Source organism: Lagopus muta, chromosome 1 (genome assembly GCF_023343835.1).
Source record: "Lagopus muta isolate bLagMut1 chromosome 1, bLagMut1 primary, whole genome shotgun sequence".
Taxonomy (NCBI): Eukaryota; Metazoa; Chordata; class Aves; order Galliformes; family Phasianidae; genus Lagopus; species Lagopus muta.
Window position 1 is genome coordinate 166,853,138 of NC_064433.1, and position 25,447 is coordinate 166,878,584.

General features: G+C 42.3%; 1 protein-coding gene across 2 annotated transcripts in view; it reads left to right on the forward strand.

Annotated features, from left to right (window-relative positions):
- Positions 1–5,791: 5,791 nt before the first annotated feature.
- RB1 (RB transcriptional corepressor 1) overlaps positions 5,792–25,447 on the forward strand; it is an 80,090-nt gene continuing 60,434 nt past the window's right edge. For both annotated transcript variants that reach the window (XR_007379260.1, XM_048957327.1), the window contains exons 1-8: positions 5,792–6,011; positions 6,110–6,227; positions 15,705–15,817; positions 17,762–17,896; positions 19,869–19,907; positions 20,988–21,055; positions 22,312–22,422; positions 24,826–24,974. Coding sequence is in view for 1 of the 2 variants with exons in the window: in XM_048957327.1 (XP_048813284.1) it covers positions 5,914–6,011; positions 6,110–6,227; positions 15,705–15,817; positions 17,762–17,896; positions 19,869–19,907; positions 20,988–21,055; positions 22,312–22,422; positions 24,826–24,974 (831 nt within the window). In the remaining variant the exon portion in view is untranslated. The remainder of the gene's footprint in view (positions 6,012–6,109; positions 6,228–15,704; positions 15,818–17,761; positions 17,897–19,868; positions 19,908–20,987; positions 21,056–22,311; positions 22,423–24,825; positions 24,975–25,447) is intronic.

Below are 25,447 nucleotides of genomic sequence, written 5' to 3' on the forward strand. Positions count from 1 at the left end.
GTGCGCATGCACAGACAAAAAGCAAGGGCAGGATTCATTTGTTCAAAAATGGTTTCCAGCTGAATCACTACTATGGAAGCCAACGGTGGTTTGTAATGACGTGTATCTGAGAGCTGTGTTCTCTGAAAGATGAGCTTTTGTTGCTACAAGTTGGGTGGGACGATGCCAGTCTGCCATGGCTGTGTGAGCAGTTACTGTGGTTAGGAACAACAGTAGGGCTGTCCTCTTACTGGCATTGTTTGCTCTGGTGTTAAGAGGATGCTTCGCTGTTATGGGGGAAAAACATTAAAGAGTCCATAAAGCTGTTGTGCTAAAAGGTTTGCCGGAATACCTTACACAAACACTCTCACCCGATTAGGTTGCTTAACTTAATGAAGAGTGTAGTTATCTTAGGCTCATTTTAAACAAAAAGATTACAGGTAGATTTAATTCAGAGAAATGCGCTTGTCTGTTGACTATATAGGCTGTGGCCACTGATTTTCAGCTGTTGGTTGAAACTGAGCCCTGAGACACTACTTCTAGCAGGGTGCCTTCTGTGAGCTTTGGAAGTCTTGGAAGAGGAAGCACAAGAAACATCCTTGCTGCAGACAGGGTGTTCCCCATGCCAGAGCACACTTTCTCACACAGAGAGAGGAAGCAGAAGCTGGGACTGAGCAGGATGGGAAGGGAGGGATCGGGACGGGGACATGAATAGGGCTGCATGGCTGCAAACTACAATAGGGCTGTGGTTTGTTTGCCAGCTGACCTTTATTTGTATTTAATTATCAGTACCAATCAGGATGAGCTGTACTCCAGAAGCAGTACAGGATGCCCGACATGTCCCAGGGACAGGATGTGCCTGGGGTTAGCAGCACTTTACCTGCATGTTGGCACATAGAGTCCAATATATGTGTACCTGTGTAACAAAACAGTGTGATGCAGCTGTGCATGCAAGGGTCTGTTTTGTACTAAGATAATGACATTTCCACAAGCAAGGAAAACCAGGATCAGTTAGTTTTTCTGATGTAGGTGCACTTGCTCTAAAGGCTTCTTTGAATAAATTGCATCACTGAGGGATTTTACTTTTTAGTACCCTGATCCTCAATACTAGCACAGATCTGTAAAGTAGACGCAACCCAGGTTGCAGTTTTCACTTAGAATGTGCAATACATAAAGTCCTTACACATCTAGAGATGGTTTTCTTATAAATAGATACATGCAATTATCTGAGTAAAAAGAAGGGAGAAGAAACAAGTCAAACTCAGGTCAAAATGCTTGATCAGTACAAAATCTCTGTAAATGAATCTCCAAGGGAGAGAACTGAAGGTATCCGTGCAAGATCTGGCTTGTGGGTTTGCATTTAGGTGTCACAGACACTCTCCACCCAGCCCTCGAAGGCACCAGTTCCTTTCAGATCTCTGAAGCAGTCATGGGCAGTGGGTGTGAGCATGTACACATCCAAGCTTTGCCTGAGACATTCCACTGGCAATTGGATTGAACACTTAATTGTTATGGATTTCCTCCCTTTGACTCTTCACTGTAGTATCTGGGACTCTGGCACCACACGGAGAAGAGCACAGTCATGGATGTGTGTAAATGCAGAGTGAAAATATTTTTGTGAGTAATGTGTCTAGAGGGAGCTTTGAACTGTTAGAGAAGCCAACAGCTAACAAATACCTCTCCATTTAGAGATAATTGGGTTGAAGTTCGTTCTGGTCCCAATGGATTATATATCAGTGCAGAAATATTCATTTTTATCCTTCGTATTTTTAATCAAGTATTTATTTAGGATACAATGATATCGGGGCCAGGCTAGGTGCAGTGTAAACAAGCGTGTTCTGAGTCTCAGAAATGCGCACTCTTTCTCCCCTTACCCTTGCCAGCATTTCCTAAGGTAACAGTTTAACTTAAACATCACCATGTTACTGTAAAAGGAGGCATAAACTCCTGAACATCAGTAGCTACAAGCCAGACGTTTCCATAGATTGCAAACCAGTGTAACTGCAAGGCAGTGTTACCAGTGGGGCTTCTGCTGGCCCGGCTAGAGGTGACTCAAACCCTTGGTGTCCTTGAGGCACTCTTGACACAGGACTGTCATTTAAATTCATGGATGCTCTGCATGGCTGCTCCAAAAAAGCATTGCTTCAGGCCTGCAGCATGCAGGGCTAGAGAGCAGCTCCAAAATATAGCATCATATCAGACATTATGAAAGAAAAATCAGCTCCATCCCAGCTGAAACCAGGACACCCACAGGGAGCTGGCAGGTACGTAATCACTGGTACTTGTACTGGGTCTCTGAATTTTACAGTCTTTGACCTGTGTTCAAGCAAATAATCTGTCAATACTTGGCACTTGGACTGATGTCAAGAAGTTCAGTGGCTTCAGTAAATACATTTATTTCATGCATCAGCAGAAGAAATGGTTTCATTAGACTCATAACTCAGGTGTTAGAGGTCTGCCCTAAAGCAGACAATAAGCAGGAAGACTTCATAGGCCGTGAGGTACAGTTAAGTCAGGTCACTCCATCACAAATATATCAGTTGTACAAAAACTACAAAAAGGAGCAAACTTCTACCTTATCTGAGCAGTCAGAGCCACCATAAAAAGGCTTGGCTTCATTTGTAATGAAAGCATGACTTTCCCTTTGGCAATTACTGTGAAACTATAGCAACACTTTTAAACGAAAAAAAAAATTCAAATAGCAAAATTACTTCAGGTTGTTCAGCAGCTGGGAGCAATGAGTCAGGCCTGCCTGAGTGGGGAACATTGCACAAACTGCTGCCTGTGTGTGACCTGCAATTTAAAAGCTGTTAGAACAAGATGTTTAGAACCAAGTTATTGTCCAATCCGATGTGAAAAAATAATTAATTCTCCGTTCTTATTACCTTTGTCATTTTACTCCAAAAGCAAAAGGCTACACTTAAAAGGGAAGGTTTTGAAATACGGGACTAAAATATTTAAATATCTAAGGAGGCAAAAAAAGAAAAGCAGCAATTTACATATAGCTTTACGCCTGCGTCTCTCTTATTGAGTACATACACACCCATTAGATCTTCCTCCATTTTAGGTGTAGTCGCTGTATCTGAGGGGTGGATTAGAGGTTACCGTAGCTCTGTTAATCTGCTGCCTCTCTTCTCCCTCTGGTTCTCCGTATGCTGTAATGTGAAGTAATAAGGGTATTTTTTAGTTATTTCTGAGCCTTGAGTTCCTTGTTTGATGAAAAACTGCATATGGTTTGACCTGAGCTCAGGCTTGGCACACTAAAGTTAGAAAAGTAGTATTTACACTGACACCGGTTGTCAACTGTTGAATAGGATACGATATTCCCTAAGCATTAATACACAGGGAGTTATGAGAGCAACACAAATTCTTTGTTTATCATTAGGGTGATCCAGGGCCTGGCTCTAAAAGCAGCTGAAGCAGCTGTGAGTGAACCGCCCAGGAGGGTGTGTTCCTTCTTGTTGACAGCTGGGAGGGTCGTGACCAAGTTTTCTGAGATGCTTTGCTCTCAGTTTGAGCTCCTCTGTGCTCTTAACACCAGTTGTGAGGAGAGGGCAATGCACTCATCAGTGGGTCAGGGGTCTGGCTTACTTTTCCAAGCTGGTAGGTCTGCCACTGTGGGCTGTTGTATAACTACTGCTGTGCTTATGCTTTATTATAAATCCAGACATTTGACATCAATCTCCCAAAACTAATTGCTTTACAAATGAATGATACATGTGTGTGTGTGTAGCAAGAGTCCTTACACATAAAGATTCTTCTTTTACTTGCAAGTTGCCACCTCAAGAAGAAAAAAAGGGAAAGAAGTGTGCTAATCTGCAGAAGTGATCTGCCTCTGAAGTGCAGATATGTGATCTCAGACAGAAGAGAATACTGCCCACGACTTTGAAGAGAAATTTCAAGAAGAATGAATTTCAAGAAGAATTTGAAGAAGAATCAACTCAAGTAATGAGCACACTTTGTGACTACATAGTTCTGACAGGCTGAGGGAGCTGGGCTTGTTCAGCCAGGAGAAGAGAAGGCTGTGAGGAAACCTCACTGCAGCCCTCTGGTATTTAAAAGAGGATTATAAACAAAAGGGGAATCAACTTTTATAAAAGGGGAGACAGTGATAGGACAAGAGGGAATGGTTTTAAAATAAAGGAAGGGAGATTTAGATTAAATATTGGGGGAAGCTCTTTACTGAGAGGGTGGTGAGGTGCTGCTAAGAGAGGCTGTGGATGCTCCATCCCTGGAGGTGTTGAAGACCAGGTTGGATGGGGCCCTGGGCAGCCTGATCTAGTACCAGATCTAGAGGTTGGTGGCCCTGCCTGTGGGGTTGGAACCTGATGATCCTTGGGGTCTCTTCCAAGCCATTCTATAATTCTATTCTATGAGCTGAAGCAGCCTCTCTTGACCATTGGTAGGTCATGCTGCAGCTCTGGCAGACAGGTATTTCACTCCTTCCCTTAGTACATCCTCAGCATTTACCTCATTTTGAGTGCTCAGTTCCATTTCAGAGTGGGCTCAGGTCCTCTCCAGTACCAGTAAGGGTTGGTGTTAGAGAAAACTGGTTTGCAGCAGGCTTGCATGGCCCAGAGACTGGGATTATGCTACGATACTATGCTCTTTAATATCTTCATAAATGATACTGACAATGGGTTCAAGTGCGCACTCAGCAAGTTTGTGGATGACATCCAGCTGTGTGGTGTGCCTGATACACTGAGGGATGAGTTGTCATTCAGAGAGACCTAGGCAGGCTTGAGCAGTGGGCCCAGGAGAACCTCATGAGGTTCAACAAAGCCAAGTATCTTGCATCTGGGTTGCGGCAACTCCCACTATCAATACAAGCTGAGATGTGTGGGGATAGAGCACAGCAATGCCAAAATAACCTGGGGGTACTGGTGGATGGTAAACTGGATGTGAGCCAGCAATATGCCACACAGTCCAAAAAGCCAACTGTATTCTGAGGTGCCTCAAATGCAGTGTGGCCAGCAGGGTGATCCAGCCCCTCTGCTTTGCACTGTGAGACCTCACCTGGAGTACTGCATCCAGATGTGGAGTTCTCAGCACAGGAGAGACACAGACCTGCTGGAGTGCATCCAGAGGAGGGCCACAAAAGTGATCCAAGGGATGGAAAACCTCTCCTATGAAGACAGGCTGAGAGAGCTGGGGCTGTTCAGCATGGAGAAGAGAAGGCTGTGAGGTGACCTGAGAGCAGCCTTTCAGTGTCTAAAGGGGAGCAAAAGAAAGAAGGGCAGGGTCTGCTGTGACAGGATAGGGGGAAATGGCTTCAAACTGAAAGAGGGGACATTTACACTGGATAGAAGGAAGAAGTTTTTTACAGTAAAGGTGGTGAGGCAGTGGCACAGGTTGCCCAGAGAGGTGGTGGATGCCCCATTCCTGCATACGCCCAAGGTCAGGCTGGACGGGGCTCTGAGCAGCTGATGGAGCTGTAGGTGTCCCTGCTCATTGCGGGTGAGCTGGACCGGATGGCCTTTAGGGGTCCCTTACAACTCAAACGATTCTGTGATTCTGATTTGAATTAAGTCTTTCACAGCAGCAGCTGCCCCGAGCGCAGCAGGGAGCCACAGAAGGAGAAAACCGCTCCAGCTGAGGCGCCGCCGTCATTCCGCCCGCCCACCACCTCACAGCGCCGCGAGCCACAGCCCTCGGCCGGTCGCCGTGCCGCCTAAAGCGGAGCCGCCTCCTATTGGTTAGCGCGGTAGAACTGAGCGCCCTCATTGGTCAAAAGGCATCCGCGCCCTGCGCCCTCCTTCTGAGTTCGGCGCCTTGTAGCGGGGCGTGGTGGGGAGCGGCGGCCGGCCCGGAAGTGACGCAGGGTGCGGGCGTTGACGCGAGTTTCCCGCGGTTCGGGCGCCGGGGAAGGGAGGGGAGCGAAACGAAGCGGAGCCCCTCGGTGGCCGTTTGTACGGCGGGGGCCCGACGGTCGCCATGCCGCCCAAGCCCCTTCGCAGGGCGGGCGCCGCCCGGAGCCAGCGCACCAGCCCCGAGGGCGGCGCCGGCACCGCCTCACCGCCCGGCGGCACCCGGTAAGCGCAACGCAGCGGCCGCGCCGCGTCCTCCGGGATGTATCGCAAACCCGTCCGCGAAGCGCACGGTGCCAGCGTGTTCCGCAATGCTTTTGTAGGCTGGAAGTGGGAGAAGCGGAGTTCGTGGCTCTCTGTGATGCGCTGAAGGCGTCGGACAGCGTGAGAGAGAAGGCCTGGAGGACGTACGAGAGCTTGGCGGCCGCCGACGGGGCTCCGGTGAGTGTGGGGGGGCTGCGGTCCGCTCGGAGCGTTGCCCGGCGGCACCGGGAACTGCTTGGGGTGACGGCGAAGTGACACAGCGCTGCATCGGGCTGCACGGGCCGGCTGCGGGGTCTCCTTCTTTGGAGATGTTTGAGACCCGTCTGGCTGCCTTCCCGTGTGAGCCACAGTAGGGAACCTGCTTTGGCACGGGGTTGGACTGGGGAGTCTCCTGACGTCCCTTTGATTTGTAAAAGCAGCAGGCTGTGGGCATCTTTATGCAGGTCACACTTTATCCGTGTGTCTGTGTGCAGACACCCATCGCCTCTTCTTGTGAGAGGCTGTGGAAGGGGTCTGCAAAAAATGATGTTCTCATTAAATGTTCCTCCTTACATGATGGTGATCTTAGAGCTGAGATCCCAGAATCGCAGCAACAACAAGGTTGGGAAAGACCTACAGGATCATCCAGTCCAACCATCCACCCATCACCAACAGTTCTCACTAAAAAATGTCCCTCAACACAAAATCCAAACGTTCCTTGAACACCTCCAGGGTCGGTGACTCCACCACCTCCCTGGGCAGCCCATTCAGTGCCTGACCACTCTTTCAAAGAAGTAGTGTTTCCTAACGTCCAGCCTAAATCTTCCCTGGCACAGCTTGAAGCCATTCTCTCTAGTTCTATCTCTAGTTACACGAGAGAAGAAGCCGACCCCCAGCTCACTGCAACCTCGCTTCAGGCGGTTATAGAGAGCAATGAGGTCTCCCCTGAGCCTCCTCCAGACTGAACAATCCCAGCTCCTTCAGCCGCTCCTCATAAGCCCTGCGCTCCCTCACCAGCTTTGCTGCCCTTCTTTGAACCCGCTCCAGGGCCTCCATGTCTTTCTTGCAGTGAGGGGCCCAAAACTGAGCACGGTGCTTGAGGTGTGGCCTCACTAGAGCTGAGTACAGGGGGAGATAATTCCATTCCAAGTTAATCACTGGGTGCACATAAATAGATTAAGGTGTTACGTGCCCTCCTGACCTTTTTTTTTCCCCTCACTGTATCACTGCTGGCTTGGAGAATAGCTGCAGCACAATCAAATAGTGATGCTGACCTGGGTGAGATTGAACATAGCCCACTGGGGAACTGTTCATAACTCAGGGTCTGGTGTGGGTTGGCATCCCTGTGCCTGGAGCTGATGTGCTGCTGATATAGCACCAATTGCAGTGTTCAAACCTCCCTCAGCTCTTGATGGGTTTGTGCTTGTCAGTGCTGCAGTGGCAGTGTGGGGGAAGCCGTGTGCTGCTTGGTATCAGATGGGCACTGGCTGTAGGGTTCCCCAGGGAGTGTTTACTTGAAAGCAAAGTCAAGCTTCTGTGTATGAACTGAAAGAGGAAGCAGTCAGCCCTAATGAGTGAAAACTGAGACAGGTTTTGGTGTAGTTCTGTGAATTTCACTTGCGGGTGAAGATTTCATTTCACTGATCAGGACTTAAAAGTGGACAGGTAAGATACAGAGCACTGGAAATCCTCCCTTTCTACATCTTCATTTCTCTGTTCAGGATGGGGCAATGGCTAGGCCTTCATCATTAAGTGCACTGATACTTATTGCACTGTGATGCAATAAAGCCTATCCAAGAGCCTCTCAGTGTGTAGGAAAAGGCCTGTGCTATATTTTAGCCCAATCCTGGCCATTTTCATCAAACTTTCTGACAGACCAACAAGGTGTTGGGATGAGGAAGCTGCCAAGGGTGCGCTTCCAACAGCTGCTGGAATTGATGCTTGTAGTTGAGATTAATGCAGGCTTCATTTGAGTCTGAAATCCAACAAATTAACTGCCTGGCTAATTGCTGCTTCTCTTCCCAAGTCAGGCTGTTACCATTTCTTTGCACCATGACTTTCTGCAATAGCTGGTGAGCACTCAGGATGAGGCTCTACTTAAATGTGTGCTGTTTTCTCCTCTGTGGTAGAGATAAGGGGTGTGAAGAGCTATCCTCGAGGTTGCTCTGAGAGCACCTGCTGTGCACATTTTTGGGCAGTACCAACCTCTCAGTTCAGAACTCAGAAGAAGCTGCTTATTTGGCTTCTTTCTTTCTTGGGTGGCAAGGGAAATAGCAGGACACAGACTGAGAAAAATGCCTACCTAAATGCTTGTTAGATTTGAGGCAGATTAAGTCATCAGATGGAGTGGAATTAGAGCTAGCACCCAATGATCCTGGCTCTCATCTTGGTACAGAGCATACAGACCTGAACCCTTTACCTGTTAACGCTGGCCTTGTTTTTTATGTCTGATTTCAAAGTTGTGCTTGCCAAGCCTCTGAGCACATGGAGGGGCAACTTGGAGGTCTAATGAAGAAGCAGTGTGGCCCTGACATGAGACGCTGTATAACTGGATGGGCACTCCGTGTGTGTAAATATGTGCAAAAATAATGTTTGCACTCCAAGAGTGCAAATATGGGCTTGGGCTGATCTGAACACCTGATATATCCTTGATTGATGAATGATTATAAACTTAAAATAATTAGTATTGGTTGTCACTTCGAGTACATGGAGCTGTGTGCTAAGAGATTGTTATTACAAACAAAGCTTATTGTTAATATTTTGGCAAATGCATACAAAAGATAGCTAGAATGCAGTGACCTATAAGCCTGGGTGTGCTTGTCCAGTAAGATATGTGAGGGTGCCTGGCCAGGCAGGCATCAGCCAGTATGAAAAAGGCTGGTATCTGCTGCTCTCTGAAATGAATCCTCTGTGCCATCATCCTCCAGTGCCCCCAAAACTGACTTGCTGTTTTTTTCCTTTAAGGTGTTACATCTTTTCATGTTGTGCTTTTCTTTTTTTTTCCTTTTTGAATCTGAGCTGCTAACGATCTTCTGTCTGTAATTTTACCTTTCTCACCTTGACATGTCCACACTGCAGCTTTTCATACAGCTCTCAGCTTCTTTGTTTCCTCAGCAGTTTGAGTCAAGGTTATGCAGCTGCTGTGTATCACAGCTGAGTCTTGAATCCTTGAACAGCTGAACGCTGGTGAGAGGTGTGCAGCAGGAGAAAGTATTGCCCTCTCCCTCCTATAGCCTGTATTTCTGGAAAATGAGAACAGCTTGTAGCTTAAAATTCTAAACCTGTGGAGAGAAGCTGTTCAAAACTCTGTTAAATGTGTTTTTCTTCTTCAGTGGGGAACATTAAAGCTGTGACAACCTGAGTTTAACTGCACTGTTTTACAGCAAAACTGTAATTCAAAACCTCTGAGGCAGAATCCCAAACGTTGATTCCTGAGATGCAGCACTGCTGATGTATGGTGTGAAAGAAGATATGTGATACGTGGCTAGAAATATGACTTTGCTTTAAATTCTTTCTATATCTGGTGGGCCCCAGTGCATGTTTCATGTAAACAGAGTAGTGTGTGTATACAGAAGTTCTGTGCTAATGTCACTGAAAGGCTTGGAATCTTGTCTACCAAACTAAGTTACTTATGTAAACAAAACAGTTGTTTTAGAGTTGTTTTTACAGTCTTCATTTCAAAAGTCTTACACCCTGACAGTTGTTGATTTGGGAAATTGGCTTCTTGAATGGGAACCTTTGTGCTCCAATTGTTTGTAACTGTTCCTAGATCTGTATTAAGAAGCAGTAGTGCTTCTGAGCCTCTAGGTGGAGTAAATAGGTATATTGGAGTTACTTATTGGTCTGTTTATTGGAGAGGACCTTGAAGCATGGAGTCTGCTGTGTTTCAGCCCATCTTGTTGCAGTACGTGGTGCCTGGGTAGAAGCTTTGCTTTGTTGTTTGCTGTTCCTCATGGTACTGCTTGCAAAACATGGCCTATCCTGCTGCTGCCAGCTCTTTGTACTCATGAATTCCTGAGTTGCTTTTATTGATTGTTTATCTAACTTTATTAAGAAAAAAAAACAAACCCTCTGAGGAAGGACCTATAATCACCATACTTAGTCTTCTATAGTTTAACCTTCCATGCCCATGAATCTCTTCCACAAGTACTGATCTAAACTGCTCTCATGTTTAAATTCAGGTGAGCAATAGTTATTTTGTAATCAACGAATGTAAGTATCACAGAATGGCCTGGGTTGAAAAGGACCACAATGCTCATCCAGTTTCAACCCCCTGCTATGTGCAGGGTCACCAACTACCAGACCAGGCTGCCCAGAGCCACATCCAGCCTGGCCTTGAATGCCTCCAGGGATGGGGCATCCACAGCCTCCTTGGGCAACCTGTTCCAGTGCGTCACCACCCTCTGTGTGGAAAATTTCCTCCTAATATCTAACCTAAACCTCCCCTGTCTCAGTTTAGAACCATCCCCCCTTGTTTTATTGCTATCCACTGTTGTAAACAGCCATTTCCCCTCCTGTTTATATGCTCACATCAAATATTGGAAGGGTGCAATGAGGTCTCCCTGGAGCCTTCTCTTCTCCAAGCTAAACAACTCCAGTTCCCTCAACCTTTCTTTATGAATATGTTATTGTCTTCTCAGTTTCAGTAAATCTAGCATCTGAAAGGAGTTTCTGTCACTCTTGATTCTGATTGCTCATCTTGCATTCTGAAACTCTCTCCACCTGGTGACTGCTATATGGATGCTGCAGCATACTCGACTCACTCAAGAGTTGAATTGTTCTCTTAACAGAGAGAACATTAAGGTGAACTGCAACCCAAACAGAAGAACGAAATAGTGAGTTTTAAAACATAACAAGTTTCCTCTAAATGTGCATAAGAGTTTGTCAGTGGGTCAAGTATCCCCAGCCCACAAAATGGGGAGCCCTCCAATCAGAAGAATTGTTTTCATTGATTCAATAACTTCCATGGGCTTCCGTTACTTGTAGCTAATATGTTTGATTTAATCTGTTAAGAACTAATAGTAATTGTCCATTTCAAATGTTTTTCTGTAGGAAGATTAAAACCATTGTTGCTGTAAATTGGAGGCTCTTTTCTTTAGATAGAACTTCTAAGGTCTAGGCAGTGGGTAATCGTAAACACACCTGTGAGTCTTCCTCTTGCCATTTAGTTCGTGTCTGTATTAAAATGTAGTGGCTGAGATTTTGGTAAGCTAATAAGTTAAATAGCTTCCTCTTCAAAAGTGAAATTCTGGTGTGACATCCTACTTTCCATTTAGTTGAAGTACCTGCCTGTGTTTGTGTGTTTCTCATGACCTTGTTTTACCCAGCACCTCTTCAAGTCTTTTTCCTGGATCACTCGGTCATGATAAGTGTTGTTGGAGATGTTGATAATTCTGCCAAGCCTTATCGTATGAACTGGAACCGGGACTTCCTCTTACTGTCTCTTTTTATCTGGAGGGCCCCTTGAGGTAGAGAACTGAAGTTATTTCCATTAGTGCCATCAATATTTTTGCAGTAACATATGGAAAGTGAAGCACGAAGGACCCCAGTGCACAGTAATTCAATTTGAGCATTTTAAGTCAATGACTGTTCCAGGTTGTTCTCACTAGATTTTAGGCAACTGGTGATCTGCTGAAAATAGATTAAGAAGTAGTAATAGTAACTCCAGAATGAGAACAGACCCGTATTGCCCAAAGTTACAGCATGATTTCCTCTGAAAAGCAAGTAAGTGAAACTTGAAATAAGGGTTTAATTACAACTATTGAGTACTGAATAATGTTGGAGATACTGATTGATAGGTTTTCATTTACGATAGGCTGAAATAAAGTTACTGGAAGTCACTTTATTGGGTTGACTGGCTGCCAAGAACAACTGCTGAGTCACTGTCCTGCCCATTTTCTGTAGTCTGTACTAATAAAGAATTTAAATCAGACTGTGGTCAATTAAGAAACAAACAAACAAAAAACACTAAGAAATGAGTTTCTGGCTGTGAATTTGTCTTGTATATGTTTCAATGCATTCAAGTCTGTCTGGGGTGGGTTGTCTGGCTTTAACTGTAGACCAAGCATTTATTTGTGTCATAGGGTTGGTTCCTCTGAGGGTATGGTATCAACAAAGTATTTGATCTGAGAGATGGTGCTGATTTTTGTTCTGCAGCTGGTTTTATCTAGTTTGTATAGGAAATTAATTGAAAAATATCTGCAAGCCAAGGAGGGGAGGAATATGAAAAGGAGAGCACTCTGCAGTCAGGTTTACTAGGAAGGACTCTTCTTACCTTGTTCCTCCTCTCCTACCTTCATGATATTTACATGTAGCCCAGTGTTCTTCTGTGTCTTCCAGGTTTTCCTCACTGTGCTGATGTTAAGAGGATAACACACTCAGATGCTGCTCACACCTGTTCTTTGCTAGTAGCAAAAAAATATGTATAATGATTTGTTAGTTTATCATAGAATGGCCTGGGTTGAAAAGGACCACACTGATCATCCAGTTTCAACCCCCTGCTATGTGCAGGGTTGCCAACCACCAGACCAGGCTGCCCAGAGCCACATCCAGCCTGGCCTTGAATGCCTCCAGGGATAGGGCATCCACAGCCTCCTTGGGCAACCTGTTCCAGTGCATCACCACCCTCTGGGTGAAAAACTTCCTCCTAATATCTAACCTAAACTTCCCCTGTCTCAGTTTAAAACCATCCCCCCTTGTCCTATCACTGTCCACCCTCATAAACAGCCATTCCCCTCCTGTTTATATGTTCCCTTCAAGTATTGGAAGGCCACAGTGAAGTCTCTCTGGAGCCTTCTGTTCTTCAATCTAAACAATCCCAGTTCCCTCAACCTTGCCTATCTTATGTTCCATGTAATTTTTGTGTTAGGCCAAAAATAATTCAGCATGTCTGATTGAGAATAAAATGCCCAAAGCAGTCTGTAATATCAGCAGTGGACATGGGAATAGTTCTGATAACTAGAGTTTGATTTGCTGTGATGGTTTGTATATGATTCAAAGACTGCTTCTGAGGCTGCCATCTTTGTTGGTCAAAAGAATGAGTTGGTCTCATCGAACCAATACTGTCTGGATTAGTTTAAAACTTCTTACAAAACCACATCTTGCTTCTACCAAGTAAACAATTGCTATAACATTGAAGCATTCATCATCCCTGTGTAGAGTTAAGCCTTCCAAATGAGCTGACCTTGTTTGGGTAGGCAACAAACTAGGAAAAATGGCACTATGGCTTTGCCCAACAAGACATGCTTTTATATGATGATGTAGGCTGTGTTTGCACTTGCTGATAAGACATTGTGAACTGACTCCAGCAGCAGTATTGCTCTCAGAAAGGAAATAGTCATCTCTAGGAGTTAACTAGTTAACCCTAATGTTCAAGACTTTTTTTTTTTTTTCCAACTCATAATAGATGTTAATGCAGAATATCCCAATCCTACAGATCATTTTTTTGTTCTTATGCTTTGGTATCTCATTGCACCTATTAGCAAAGGAGTGCTGGAGCTGTCTGATGCTGTGGGAATGTGTTTCTTAGCAAAGCTGTTCTCTGCAAAATCCCCTCAACAGCAGTGTTTTTATCTCTTGTGCAGGTTGCTGGTGGTGTACAGTATACACAAAATATCTAAAAAGGGAGGGCTTCCAATAAAAATAATTACAGTGACTATTTGATGTTGGATTCTTCTCAGTCTGTTAGGAGCTTGTTTCAAAATATGTACTGTACAAGTTTCCATGATTAATAGAAAAACTCTAATAGGAAAGTAACTTAAACAGCTGTCACGTTGTTGAAGGTGGCTGGTTAATCAGCGATCAGGTCTAGACTATGTCAGGCACAGGTGAAGTTTGGGCTCCATGATGTCATAAGGATACAGAATTATTAAGAGCCTCCAAAGGAGGGCTACAAAGATGCTGAAGGGTTTGAAGGGCAAGATATGTGAAGAGCAGCTGAGGTATCCTGGTGTGTTCAACCCAGAGCAGAGGAGCTGAGGGGCGGCCCGATGGCGGGCTGCAGCTCCTCACAGGGAGTGGAGGGCAGCGCTGAGCTCTGCTCTGTGTGACAGCGATAGGGCACGAGGGAACGGCAGCCGTGTGGGACTGCGTCAGGGGAGGGCAGCTGGGGGTTGAGGACAGGGTCTGCACCAGAGAGCAGTAGGGATGGCCATGAGCTGCTGGAGTTCAAGGAGCATTTGGGTAATGCTCAGTGTTTGAGTGTTGGGTGGTGCTGTGTGGAGCCAGGGGTTGGACTTGATCTTTGCAGGCCCCCACCGACTTGGGGTATTCTCTAATTCTAAGACTATAACTCTTTATCTAACTTAACATACTAACAAATAAGGCTTTTCAAGCTTTGCAGGAGGCCCCAGCCTCTCTTCACTGACTTACGAACACTGATCTCAAAAAAGCAGCAGAGCAGTTGTAAAAGACTTATTAGCAGCATCAGTGAAATTGTCCTTGTATCTTTTATGGGCAAGCTATTGGCTTCCAAAGAGGGCCAAATTCCTTATTTACAGGCTGAGTTGTGTGGACTCACTGGTAGTGGGACTGTTCAGGGTTTAGTCCTTTTTAGAAGAAAGCAGTGGGGCAACCATGCTAGTGCTTTGCCTGTAGTTTCCTCTGTCACCTTGTGGCCTCATGGCTGAGTAAGGGTAAGTTTTAAAAGTGGCCGAGAGGTCACAGGAGCTCGGTTATGGTTTGTTGGCAGAACCTGGGGTAGGTGCTACCTCCAGCGAAGATGTGGAGAGTGCAGAGCCTTCTGGGGGTGGTTTTGGAAGACCACATAAGATGGAGGAACCCAGATCTGGTGTGACCTGATTGCTGCTGCCTTTTGAAAGTATCTTCTTGAATGAGCTCCTGTGAATTGTCGTAGTATTGTCTGGTAGACAGCTAGTCAAGGTGATTGGGGAAGGAAAGAAGATAGGGCAGGGAGAGAGCTAAAATTGAGCAGTGTCAAAGAGCATGAGTTTGGTGTTTTGGCTCCCTCTGGGCTCCACTTAACCTTGATGGTCTTTGCTACTGCCTCGGTTTACTGCATGCATTTGTGGTTCAGCTGTGCTATTTAGATCTAGTAGTCGGATAAAGCTCATGAGTATTTATTTCTCAGTCCTCCTAATGACTTTTTTTTTCTTATGATTGCCTTCTTTCTAGGAAGGAACAAATCCATCTTTCCTCGTTCCTTAATCTCCTGTGTCTTGTTATGGTCAAAATTAGTTTGTGTCTGTAATAGCGTAGAAGCAACTGAATGGCAAGATCTGTGCAGGGAGAGAGATGTTGGCTTCCCTGAAGTAATCCTGAATAGGAAACAGTTACCATTTTCAATTTTTTAATTTTCTTGTAATTTTTATGTATGCATTTTGCTTTCAAAAAAAGGAGTTGGGGTGGATGCAGGAAAGTATGCAAAGCAGAAACCATTTCAATGAAACGAAAGCTGCTATTTTGCAGCCTTACTGAATTGTACAGGTAAAATTCATTACTCCCTGGGAAGATTTGAAACACTTGATCTGTCATCTGCAATGTACAACTTGTACCAGTTTCAGTTACCCAGTAATTGGTTATCATGGATGAATGTCTGCTTGAAGGTCTCTTGATTTGTCATTTCTAATCTACTGTGAACAAATTAACGTTCTCTATATACCACCCACTTGTATGACATAATAAAAATAAAACTCATTTTCTCTTTTTTTCTGAAAGGCTTATAACAAAAAGAAGAAGGAGACATGGGGAGTCTGTATCTTTATTGTAGCAATTGATCTGGATGAAATGACATTCACTTTTACAGAGCTGCTGAAAAGTTTAAGCACAAGGTGAGTCTTTCTGTGTGAATTTGTATTTCCATCTGTGTGAATTTTTGTGTGTATCAGGCTCATTGATTTTAAAATTAAGGTTACTTATGGGGATTACTGAGTATTTCATTGAACTAGGAGTCTTGCTATCATGTTTTAATTGAGGGAACAACAGTGTTTGCTTCAAATGAGATTGGTTTATGATTGTTTCACAACTTTAATTCTTGTTCTTGTTAAATCTAAAGTTTTCAGCAACTTTGTATAAATTACTTAACATTTGGTATAGGAAAAGAGAGATTTTCTATAAGAACTCTTTACAAACACTTAGCTCATGGAAAAAAGGGTTCAAATTGTTTGCTAATATGCTGCTCATTTTCAAAAACTTGAATGCCAGTTTAAATATTGTACTTTTCTAGGAAATTGCTGCTATTATATTTTTATATTTACCGTGCTCACGAGAAATGAGGCTTAAAGTACTTTTTAATTTTTTTAATGTAAATTTGGATGGTAACAGTGAGAGGTGTGCCCTTTCATCAGGTATATTAAAGGAACAGGATTCTGGTGCTGTCTGCCTAAATACCATGCCATGCATGTGGGACACATCCATGAGCAGAGCCTTTTCAGGCATTATTGTGTCCTGGCATTTGTTAGCAGCTTAGTACGTTTCTGTGGTCTTAATGTGCCTGGAGCCATTCCATAAGTATGTGGGAGATGGGCAACTTGTACCAATTATAATTGTGTTCCTTGCCTTCGTGATAGCAAAGGGATCAACTTGCAAGAGATTTTCTTTTTTTCCTGATGGGGGGAAGCCTTCACATCTACAAACCATGTTGTACAAATGGAAGAGCTACAGCAGGGGCTGGATATCTTGCAACAACGGGTTAAAATTTCCATTTCCTTCACACACAGTACTGAGGATGTCAGTGAGGAAGGACTCGGAGCACATCACAACAGTAATTCCAGGCTTGGAACAGAATATCCACTGGTTGCCATCATCAGTTGGGGATAGGCTTCCCCACGCCTCTTTTACCTCATGTAGTGTCCCATCACAGTGGTCAAGTCTTGTGTTTTGACTTAATCTCTTCAGTCTTGACTGACTTACAACTGCTTCTCCTTCCATGAAATGTAATTGCATTTGTGCAGTGATGTTCAGCGTGTTCCACTTGAGCACAGGATGCACTCACCCAACCAATGTGTTCTGCAGTCTGAAGGAGGCTTCTTCCCTTGGGGCTTCAAAAAATAAGCTGTTACTCTGATGACTTTGATTTTAGCAATACTCAATTGCTTGCTGGCCCTGGGCTTTTCAGCACTTATAAGGGCAATCTGGCAGAGATTTATGGCGGTCATCTCGCCCTGTGGAGCCACGTAAATAGATGTGAATGTTTGCTGTATTCTGTGGTAAAAGAATTTCTAAACTAACTCCTTTTCTTTATGAAAACAAAGAAACTAAACCCCACTCATAATACAGTATTTTTATACAGGATCAAAACATTTGATAGCTCCCTCCATCTTAATTTTTATCTATCTGCTCATTTTAATTATGAGTAGAAAGCTTTCTTGATGGCCATAGTATTACATGTTTACTGGGAAAGTAAACTGTGCAGTAATATTTCCAACAAGCAGCAGCATCCTTACCCCCACCCCCCAAATACTCATTGTAAGACATGAAATTCCATATAATTCAATGCATTTATTGCTATTTTAATTCCTGAATCTGTCTTTAGTACGGATGGAGCTATGGCTCATGTTCTTAGGGTAGTAAAAACATTCTAAATTTAGAACTCTTAGTCAGGATAGGAGTCAAGGTGTCACTGTTGGGTATTTCAGGTTTTCAATCACTGCTAGTGTTAGTAAAAATACATTGAAATCTGGTGAAGTGATGTTTTATGGTGATTTTTTTTTGGTGGAGCTATATCAGAATAGTCATTTTCAGAGTGATGTTAATCTACCATCTTTGTTTTTCAGTGTGTGCACATTTTTTCAGTTTCTCAAAGAGGTGGATGTTAACATGGATACTGTAAGCACTAAAGTTGATAGCACTGTATCAAGGCTGAAAAAGAAATATGATGTCTTACTTGCACTGTATCACAAGTTTGAAAGGTAGTGTGCATTTCTTCATTTCAAAATGATGAATTCTTGGTGTATCAGTGCTTAGAGTTTTGTATTTTTCAAATTGTGTGTGAGAAGTGCCCATTTCAATTGCTTGCTTTTACAGATCAGCTAAATGGAACTGTTTACATGTGCTGAATAAACACATCTTATATTCTGTTCCCTAACTGTTCCAATGCTCTGTGGAACATTCCCATTGTTGTAGTATAAACAGAAGTAAGAACAGCATGATGAATGTTTGCTTTTTACAAGTATAAGGAGGATTGTTTTGTGATCTAATATTTCTTATTTAATAGACTTTCCATTTTTGCCACACCCTACCCTCCAATTCCTTAGAATTCTCTCTAAAGAGCTTTGGAAAGGAGGAAAAAAAAAAAAAAACAAAAAGCAGGTGAGAATAAATAAGATTTTCTGTCCCTCAGACCTGGAGCCGAAGACAGTTTATTCCAGTCTATGGGCGCTGCAGATACAACTCTGTAATCAAGTCAAACCTTCCTAAGTGGTTTGGTTGACTGTACAGTCAAAATTGAGGGAAGCTTTTTTTTCTTTTAAATGGGGGTAAATTGAGTTTGCTTATGTCAACCTGCAAAGAGTTTTGTGTGTATCATTTAAAAATCAGGAGATTCTCAGGTGGAACTTCTTTTGGGATCCTGTTACTCCAAGTTGATGAGTAGCTGCTCTCTGTGTAGCTGTGCTTTGATCTGAAGTCAGAGATGATAAGAAGTCTATCTATGTTCCTCTAACAGGCTACTGCCTGGTAGCATAGGATGCATATTGGCAAGATCTGGTATGCTCTGAAGCAGTTTGTCTTGTCTATGAAATTCTATACTGTGCATACCAGTAAAAAACTGTTTAATATTTAACATTGATGAAGCATCAATAAAAAAATACTTGCATTGTGGGTTCCATTACTTCAAAAATAGTGTAGTATTTTTCACTTGCAAGAGTTTAAGCTAAAAGTCATAGTTTTCTCGTCTTGACCATGAAGAGGCTCTCAAACGTACCCTGAATGAGAGGGTCACTAGAATGTAGAAACAATTCACAGATGTGATTTAAATTATGTTTTTCCAAGGCTATTAGTATTAACTTGGTAATATCACAGTATTTTTGTAGAGTTCATAGTTGACTTAAAGCTGTTCAGTTCCATGCAAGTTGTAAATATTTAGTTTTTACCCATTGCAAGTCTTTTCTAAGCTATAAAAGCATCACTGCTTATTAACATGGGTATGTCTTGTTTTTCTGTCCCTCCTCTCACTCTTGAAACAGTGAATAAACAAATGAGAACTAGTTTATTTTTTCAAAACTTCTTTTTGTCCAGTGCATCACTGAGGGAAGGCATCGAGAGGCAAACTATGCAGGCATGTTAAAATATAGTCAAACTTACACATACAGAGTTTGAACCTAGCATTAAAAAGCTTTGTGTTTGAAAATGCCCTTTTTTTTCCTGTGCTTTTACACTGCTGCAGTTGAATTGCAGTTAAGAGTATTTTAACAAGAAGGATTTGAAATTCGTGTTCTGTTCATATTTTGTTTGATAGGAAAGAAACATCAACTGTCCCAAGGCTTGCAGTGGCACTGGTAAAAGTTAAGGTTTTAAAATGCCTTTGCCTTTATACAGAGCTGTGTGCACAGCTGTGGCACATGCTTTACTGAGTTTTACAAGCTGAGTAACAATGTACACACATCCATTCTTTCTGGAATAAAATAGTAACAAATGTTATTAAACCAAATTAAAATTGTTCTGCTGTTCAAGCTTGGACTTAAGCTCTTTTGCAATAATGTTATTACTTCAGCTCTGGAAGAGCTTTGGTTGGGCCTGTTAATGTTTTCTCTAAGAGTCACAAAAAAAAATATAAAATTCTCTAATGTTTTTGGTATTTTCTTACTGCATTGAAGTAAAAGATATTATATAGTTTCCTTTCATAGAGGTGCTTAAAAATAATGCAAAATTTTTATTTTCTAGGACTTGTGGCCTTATTTATCTGGAACAACCCAGTAGTGAGTAAGTTTGACTTTCCAAATTGTATTTGTCAAGATAAGATATCATTATTTTGTCTCCTAACTCATTAAAATTGATGTAAAATTATAGTATGCGGTGTTTAATTTAGATTTAGTGAGGGCTCTGGATTTCAGTGAGAACCATAGAATGGTTCAGGTTGGAAAAGACCTTAAAGATCATGAAGTCCAACCACAACCTGACCATACTACCCTAACAACCCTCTGCTAAATCATGTCCCTGAGCACCACATCCAAATGGTTTTTAAAAACATCCAGGGATGGTGACTCAACCACCTCCCTGAGCAGCCTATTCCAGTGCTTAGCAGCCCTTTTTGTGGAGAATTTTTTCCTGATATCCAACCTAAACCTCCCCTGGTACAACTTAAGGCCATTACGCTTCATCCTGTCATCAGTGGGAAGAGACCAACCCCACTCCCACTGCAATCACCTTTCAGATATTGGAAGAGAGCAATAAGGTCTCCCCTCAGCCTCCTTTTCCTGAAGAGCCCCAGTTCCTTCAGTCTCTCCTTGTAGGCTATATTCTCCAAGCCCTTCCCCAGCCTTGTTGCCCTTCTTTGGACCTGCTCCAGCACCTCAGTGTCCTTTCTGTACTGAGATGATGAAAGCTGCAGAAGTGATATGTATATATTTGATCACTTCCTGCATGAAGGATCGCCACCCAGTGGTGGGTGTCTCAGCGTGGTGGAAACAAGCATTTGGAGAGTGAGCTTCTTAATCATAGCAACAAACGCACAGATGAACAGATGCCTTAGCAACTCCCTAATGAGACTGAATTCATTCTGTGGCTTGAGAATAGGGTGTTAGTCAAGGGCATGAGAGGAAAACTGCTGCTAACACTGCAGATGTTGCCTGATACTTGAATGGCTTTACAAAGGACTTAATATTTTCTTATATGCGTAGTCTTAATTATGTAGGGAATGGAATGAAATAAGTAATAAGTGTAACTATATGGGGAACATCACATACTGTTGAAATTGCTCCACAGACTGAAGCATGTTTGTAGAAAATTATAGCTTTGTTTTACAGAGCTCTTAATGTGGAATCTTTATGTGCCAACTTACAGGATTTCTGCTGAACTCAGTTCTGTATTAGTCCTAAAAAATTACTGGATTACTTTTTTGCTGGCAAAAGGTGAGTTTTGATTAAAAACCATGTATTTAAATGAATATTGTTAAACTGAGTTTGCTTTGCATGTACTGTGTGGGAAATAGCATCGTTTGTACAAATACCCATTGTATAGATCCAGCATTTTCTGACTGCATGGCTTTTCTAATTAGTCAGTCATATTTCTTTCTATGCAGATCAGCTATTCTTTTAGCTGGTAATGCTGCCATTGTATAAATATCTTCTATAAATATTTCAATGAGTATTTTACTTGGAACACTGCTGTTCTGCACTTGAGATATGCTCTATAGTTTGCCTGTATTAGTATATGGCTGACTACCTGAAAAGACTGGCAGATCTTTTTAGACTAAGTCTCAGAAATTAAGTTCTTCAAACACTGTGATTCTTCCATGAAGAGGCTGAAGTCTCAGTGAAAGCTGGGTGATGAAATTTGGCTTTGGTAATGCAGGAAGTCCTTTCTTGTACTGCTCCTGTGATAAGGAGTGCATCATGTCTTAACTGCTTCCTGCTCCAGGTCCGTTTTTCTCAGCTGATCCTAAGCCAATTTCAGTAGCAGAGAGACTGGATCTTTTTAACTGGACTTCTCCAAGCATAGGCATAATCCAGAAGCCATAAAGTTTTTCTACCCTGTCATTTCTCTGAGAATCATAAGACAGACTGAAGTGGACCAGCAAGTATAATTTAAGTCCCTAGAGAGCCTGGGTGGTGCTTGTTAATTCACATTAGAACACAAGTAGTGGTCTGTAGCTGTTCTGAATTGCTCTTGGCTTTGAAACTTTTTATGGAAATGTAAGAAGTCTTGAAATGGCTCTGTAGATCTTCTCTGGCACACGAGTTGTACACTGGGAACAGCTGCAATAATGGAGTTCTTAAAGTATTCTTCATGCTAATGTCTTTATAATTTACAAACAACTCCCTACACAATGGAAGGACTGAAAGTACAGTCAGCATGTTTTGAATTTCTCTTTACTGTATATTAGGAGCTTATTTATGTGAAAGCTGCTAGATATTCAAAAAAGCAAAGCTTTAAGGTAATAAAAAGTGAGGATAGTGTAGATAGAGGTCTACACAGCTACTCCACTGTATAAAATGAAAAATGAAACAGGAAGGACTACTGAGAGCTTTAAAGAACGTTGACATCTTGCAGGATGTTTTCATTACTAATCATAGCGTGTTTTATTAAATAAACTTGTAAATCTTAATTTTTTCAGATAATGGTTTAAAAGTTGAGTATCTCACATCAACTTCTTAAACGTTTGCAGGTAAAGTGTTGCAAATGGAAGATGACCTAGTGATTTCTTTCCAGTTGTTGCTGTGCGTCTTAGATTATTTTATCAAACTGTCACCTCCTGCTATGCTCAAGGAACCATACAGTAAGGTTTTGAGTTTTTTGTTTATTACATCAAAGTAGAAAATAAATGGGTTAAATTTCCATTGGAGTCTTGCTAACATTCGCAGTTGATATAAAACTGCCAAAACATATTAAAATTGATTCTTTTTTAATATTTTAATTCAATTTAGATGATAATGGATTTGAATTAAGTTATTTTAAGGTGGCAATGTAATAATATTTCAGTTCTGCTGTCTGTTTGCTATGTCCCTGTATGGGAACTGCTGAGTCACGGCCTGAACCTCTGATTGATCACCTGAGGTGAGCCATGAGTCAGCCAGAGGAGCACAGGTGAAGGCAATTCACCTGTGCTGCTGGAAGGGGTGGAGCCAGGCTGCATCCCTCCTAGACCTATTTAAGAGCTGGCTACCAGAGGGGAAGGATCTCTTCTGGAGATCACCTCTCTTGGTGTTTTGTGGTGAGCCCAGCCGAAGTGTAAGCTCTTCCACCTATTCTCTTTTTGTGATTATTGTCTATTTTGCCTTACTCTCTTGATTATATTGTGATTATAACATCTTGATACCTATTGATTATACAGTCCCCTTTCCATTGAGTTGTTCAGAAGTTTGTGAGTAGTCTTGGCTTAGTAAAATAATTTATGTTCTGGGTGGACTATGAGGATTGAGTACTATTAGAAAGCTTGCTTTGAATTACGTAAAGAGAAAATGGTGCTATGGTTCTTATTTCAGTGATTCATAGCAATATGATGACAGCTGAAGTGTGCAAGGTACTGGACTATACAGATGCTAAAAAAGAAATGCATGATGGATTAGAAAAAATTACTGCAGTTGTAGCTCAAAATGGTAGAGCAAAAAGTAGATAATTTTTTTTACTGCATTCACTTTCTGTTAGAACCTGTTTCTTCCTCATTTTATGAAAAAGTGTAATGGATCTTAGCTGTAGAACTCCCGTTCAACAGAAACTGTTGTACATCCAACTTTTGTACATGAAGCATGGGAAATACCAATCAAAAGTCAGAGAAAGCAAGCATTTACTTTTCACTTGGAGCAACAGAAATCCTTTTTTTTTTTTTTTTTTTTTTTGTTGAATAACTTCTACAAGCTGTGGATTTGATATTCTAAAATATTTGCAGCCCTAGTAAGTAGAAAACAATTTTTAATTGAATGCTGGGTTTACCTGGTGTTGGATTTGAATGAGAGATTGGAATTTATGGCCTGAATCTTCCTGCTCTTCTCTTGTTTTACAGCTAAATATCCATAGGGAAAATGTGAAGACTGGCACCTCATTATTTAAAAAACAGGCTGTGTGTATTGTATCGCTGTGAAGTGTTACATTGTGAAGTGTTAAAATTTCTCACTTGTGCTGTGTAATAGGCACAGGTATTGTTCAAACTGTCACAAAGTGCTTCATTCCTTTAGCAAGTAACACCATTATTCAAGAGGCTTCACATTATGCTAAACAGTGTCAAGCTTTGTGATATTAAGAGTGTGGGGATTAAGATGCATCCACCAGAGCACTGTCGTTTGTCAGAATTTCTCATGGAACAGTTGTCAAATGCAAATGTAGTTACAGTTGAGAACAGCTCGCTCGTAAAGAGTATAAATTTTAAAGCAGGTAATTGTGTTAACATATGTTAATATAATTTGGATATTTCAAGCTGATGATATTGAGGCCATTTGCACTGGAACAGGTTGCCCAAGGAGGCTGTGGATGCCCCATCCCTGGAGGCATTCAAGGCCAGGCTGGATGTGGCTCTGGGCAGCCTGGTCTGCTGGTTGGCGACCCTGCACATAGCAGGGGGGTTGAAACTGGATGAGCATTGTGGTCCTTTTCAACCCAGGCCATTCTGTGATCCTGTGAAAATGCAACATTTTTACTGCATTTAAGTAAGGGTTTTTGCTATCTTCAAGGTGAAGTTTGTTTTTTGTACTTGTTTGGCTGGGGTATTTGGAGAAAGGAAGAACTCCCTCATGTTTCCACCAGCACTTGAGTTCTGCTTGACTTCATCAACCTTTAGAAGCATTAAGTCACTCTTTCAGCTCGTTGTTCCCCACTTCTGTAAAAACACAAGAAATAATTACCCATCTCTGAAAGCACAAGGCTTTCCTAGCTTCACAGAACAGCTGCTTATTTAAAGCTGCTTACAACAAATGCTATTAAATGGCATTGAATACTTTTAAAATCAAAATGTCTAAATATTGATACAGGAGTTGAAAAACTAGTTTTGTTTTTTTTTGGGGTTTTTTTTTGTTTTTTTTTGTAGGAATGTTTGTAATGGAGGTTGCTTACCCAGCTAAAGAGAGAGGGAAGGGAAAAATTTAAGACTGCCTGAGAAGTCATAAATATTTAAATCTCCAAAGTTTTTTAGGTTTTTTTGTTCCTTAAGATGACTGTAAACTTGTAATGGTCCTGCCTGTTTTTCCAGAGTCTGCTGTGACTGCACGGACTGTTAATGGTTCAACTCGAACCCCACGAAGAGGTCAGAACAGGAATGCACGTGCTTCAAAGCAAACTGATACAGATACAAAAGTTATTGAAATCCTTTGTAAAGAGCATGATTGTAATTTAGATGAGGTAATGCCTACGTTTTAATATATGTTGGATCTTGCTGCTAAACCCTTGCTGGGATATGAGCTTATTTAAGCATTTTGGTTTTAAAAGACTGCCTGTGTTTACTAATTATTCTCTCAAGTTCAGTAGTGAAGGTATTGTGCCATTGTACAGTTCTCTAGTAGGTAGGCTGAAAAGATTAAGTCCTTTGGTATGGTATGGGTGATGAGTTTCCCTGCTAAGGTTAACTGTGAAAAATGTATGAAGGTTCATACTGATCCAGCATCTAGTATGTGGATGCAGGCCTGCTCTGATGGGGGTTCACAGCTGCATCTCACGATAAGAAAATGACTGCAGATAATGCACTACTTCTGCATGGGATCTTGAAAGCCTCATTCTCCTTTTTCTCTGCTGAGAAATCTATTTCTGTGTGAAAATGACTTATTTCTGAATATCTGAGCAGATGAGTAGAAGAAAGAGGCTGGAAAGGCTAATTC